We start from the raw sequence: 2,421 nt of genomic DNA on the forward strand, positions 1-2,421 counted from the left end.
CAGTATTTGAAAAAGATGGCTGCTTCGCTCATTATCCTCACCATCAAAATTCATTTGTCTACAAATCTTTACCGCCCTCCAATGGTGATCGGGTCAACCCATTCTCGCTAAACCTCCGGGTTTTATCTAAATCCAAAGCCCACTTTTCAAACTGCAAAATATCTGCAGCACCTGTAAGTATTCAATACAAATTCATTTCCATATTATTCTACTTTCTTGGTGCCCCTTTTTGTTGTTAAGAATGTTTTATACTTTGTCGTATTTGTTTTGTTTGAATATTGGGATGTGTAACTTGGCTTCAATATTCTTTATTTGTCCGTTCTTGGTCTAAACTTTCAGCTTTTTAGAGGTGTTCTGGTTTAGTTGAAAATTTGACTTTTTTAATTTTAATTTTCGAATATTAGCTATGTTGATTATGTTTGAAACAGTTGTTGAGTTTAGATTTCATTTATGTTGATCTATAAGGTGGGAGATAAGTGTTAAGATATTTGACAATCTTGGGGAAATGGGCGTTCTCGAGAGGTCCCAGCCAACTTCTGCTAAAAGTGGAGCAAGTTTAATTTTGTGTTTATGCTGGTGTTTGATACTTACAGGTGCGGATAGCCAAGAAACGCATCGCGTGGAAGGTGACTTTTTTGTATTTCATCTACTTTTGAGTTACTTTAACATGCTCATTTCAAATTTTTGTAATTAGCAATTGTGTTCACTCTTTGGATCATATGTTGTATTATGTGTTATTACTTGCTTCTCTGAGCTTCGCAAAAAGGCACTGAATCGTGTGAAAATACGACGAAGATCATGATTGACCAGTTCGTTACTTTTTTTTGGTGCACTTCTAGGACGTTTAGTTAATCAGATTTTTAATGAAACAAGTAATGTTTTATATATATATATATTGTTATTTAGCTTTTGAGGGCTAAACCGTAAAGCATATATAAATCAAGGCTTATTTTTTTGAACATCATTGATAAATTAAATTATTGAATTGAGAAATTTCTGATATTTTACAGAAGTTTAAGTTACGTTGTTTTTGTCTGGTCATTTTGTATTGATTTTCACTTTAATCCTTGATAATACCTATTAATAGGCAAGCATTCTTTGATTTTAAATATAACAACATAATGTTCACTAGCCTCCCATAAATCACTATTTACTTGCATCACTAACAAGACATAATGCTGGTGCTCTGGGGAATGTCTAACAAATAAAATTGTTATACGATTCAAGTTAGATAGTGACTTGTCATGTTGATTTTCCGATAACTTGGATATAACAGAGATTTCTTTTACCAAGAACTACTCATATTCCAAGCATTAACAAGAAAATAAATTGTGCAACTATTTTACCATTAGTTACGTCTAAAATGAACGTAGAATAAGTTCGTGTTTAATTCAGGCCTCATTTGGATGACAATACTGGCAGTGAAGTATGCAGATATCAGATTACTACTAATTTATTATATAATGTTCGTGTCTGTTAGCACTGTAAGATTATTGATAAGAATCCTAATTTGCTTTATTTCTGGTATAACCTAATTCTATGGAGAACGATGATGAAGGATTTCAAGTTTTCATTCACAGATTATTTCCTCTATATCTTACAGAGTTACACTAGCACATAACGGCGAACATTTACTATCAATATGTAATATTTATCTGCATTAACCAATGACCCTTCTCTACTTGCATTTGAGATGCTTACCATAAACGGGGCTTCAAAACCTTATGTAATTGAATATCTGATTAAGATTTTTGCTAAGCTAGGTACGCAAACATGGAATTTAAGAGTTTAGTAATGAGAAACCCCGTATACATCATTCAAACGGGCCCTTTTCTTGTCACTCAAACATTAACTATATCAAAACATAAGTTTGGTGATGTATTTTGATTTAAGATCACAACCTATCTTTAATATTTTCTGCAGTGAATGCATTGCGAATCATCAAGAGAAGTTTGACAGACCCATATCGGAATCTTCGTAATTGGAACAAGGGGGATCCATGTACTTCAAACTGGACAGGGGTTTTATGCTATAACAGAACAATGAATGATGGTTATCTTCATGTCAGAGAATTGTATGATTATAGTCCTCCCCCTTTTTGCTGTATCTTAGTTTGTAATATAAAATCTATTTAATGTACAATGGACTTTTACTGCTTCCAAATTATTTTAATTTTGTATGACTATTTCTATACATATCTGATCCTGCATCACTTGGCATCAACATTCATCTTCATAAGTGAGAGACTATCTTTGAGGACATATTTTAGTAGGCCGACTTTTTGGGTCATATTCAGTAGATCAACAGGAGGGATGTATAAATGCTCCTTCTCAGAAATATGGAGTGGAGAAATCAAAACCACCGACTCTTAGTAGTAATGTTGAGGCATGGGAACCAAATAACCTAGATGGTGATTTTTTT

The 2,421-nt window shown here is 33.1% G+C and overlaps 1 protein-coding gene across 1 annotated transcript; it reads left to right on the top strand.

The window, feature by feature from the left end:
- The first annotated feature begins 6 nt into the window (after positions 1-6).
- On the top strand, positions 7-2,163 carry LOC111377316 (probable LRR receptor-like serine/threonine-protein kinase At1g06840). Its single transcript, XM_023000393.1, has 3 exons — positions 7-173; positions 466-626; positions 1,924-2,163. Exons 2-3 carry the CDS (start codon positions 506-508, stop codon positions 2,133-2,135), a joined length of 333 nt encoding a protein of 110 aa, XP_022856161.1. The 5' UTR covers positions 7-173; positions 466-505; the 3' UTR covers positions 2,136-2,163.
- Positions 2,164-2,421: the final 258 nt, after the last annotated feature.

The sequence above is a fragment of the Olea europaea genome, unplaced genomic scaffold, assembly GCF_002742605.1.
Source record: "Olea europaea var. sylvestris unplaced genomic scaffold, O_europaea_v1 scaffold16375, whole genome shotgun sequence".
Taxonomy (NCBI): domain Eukaryota; kingdom Viridiplantae; phylum Streptophyta; class Magnoliopsida; order Lamiales; family Oleaceae; genus Olea; species Olea europaea.

Coding starts and splice junctions, on each gene's coding strand:
- LOC111377316 (XM_023000393.1), top strand. CDS start 506: ATGGGCGTTCTCGAGAGGTCCCAGCCAACTTCTGCTAAAAGTGGAGCA. Junction 627..1,923: donor AGAAACGCATCGCGTGGAAG/GTGACTTTTTTG, acceptor TATTTTCTGCAG/TGAATGCATTGCGAATCATC.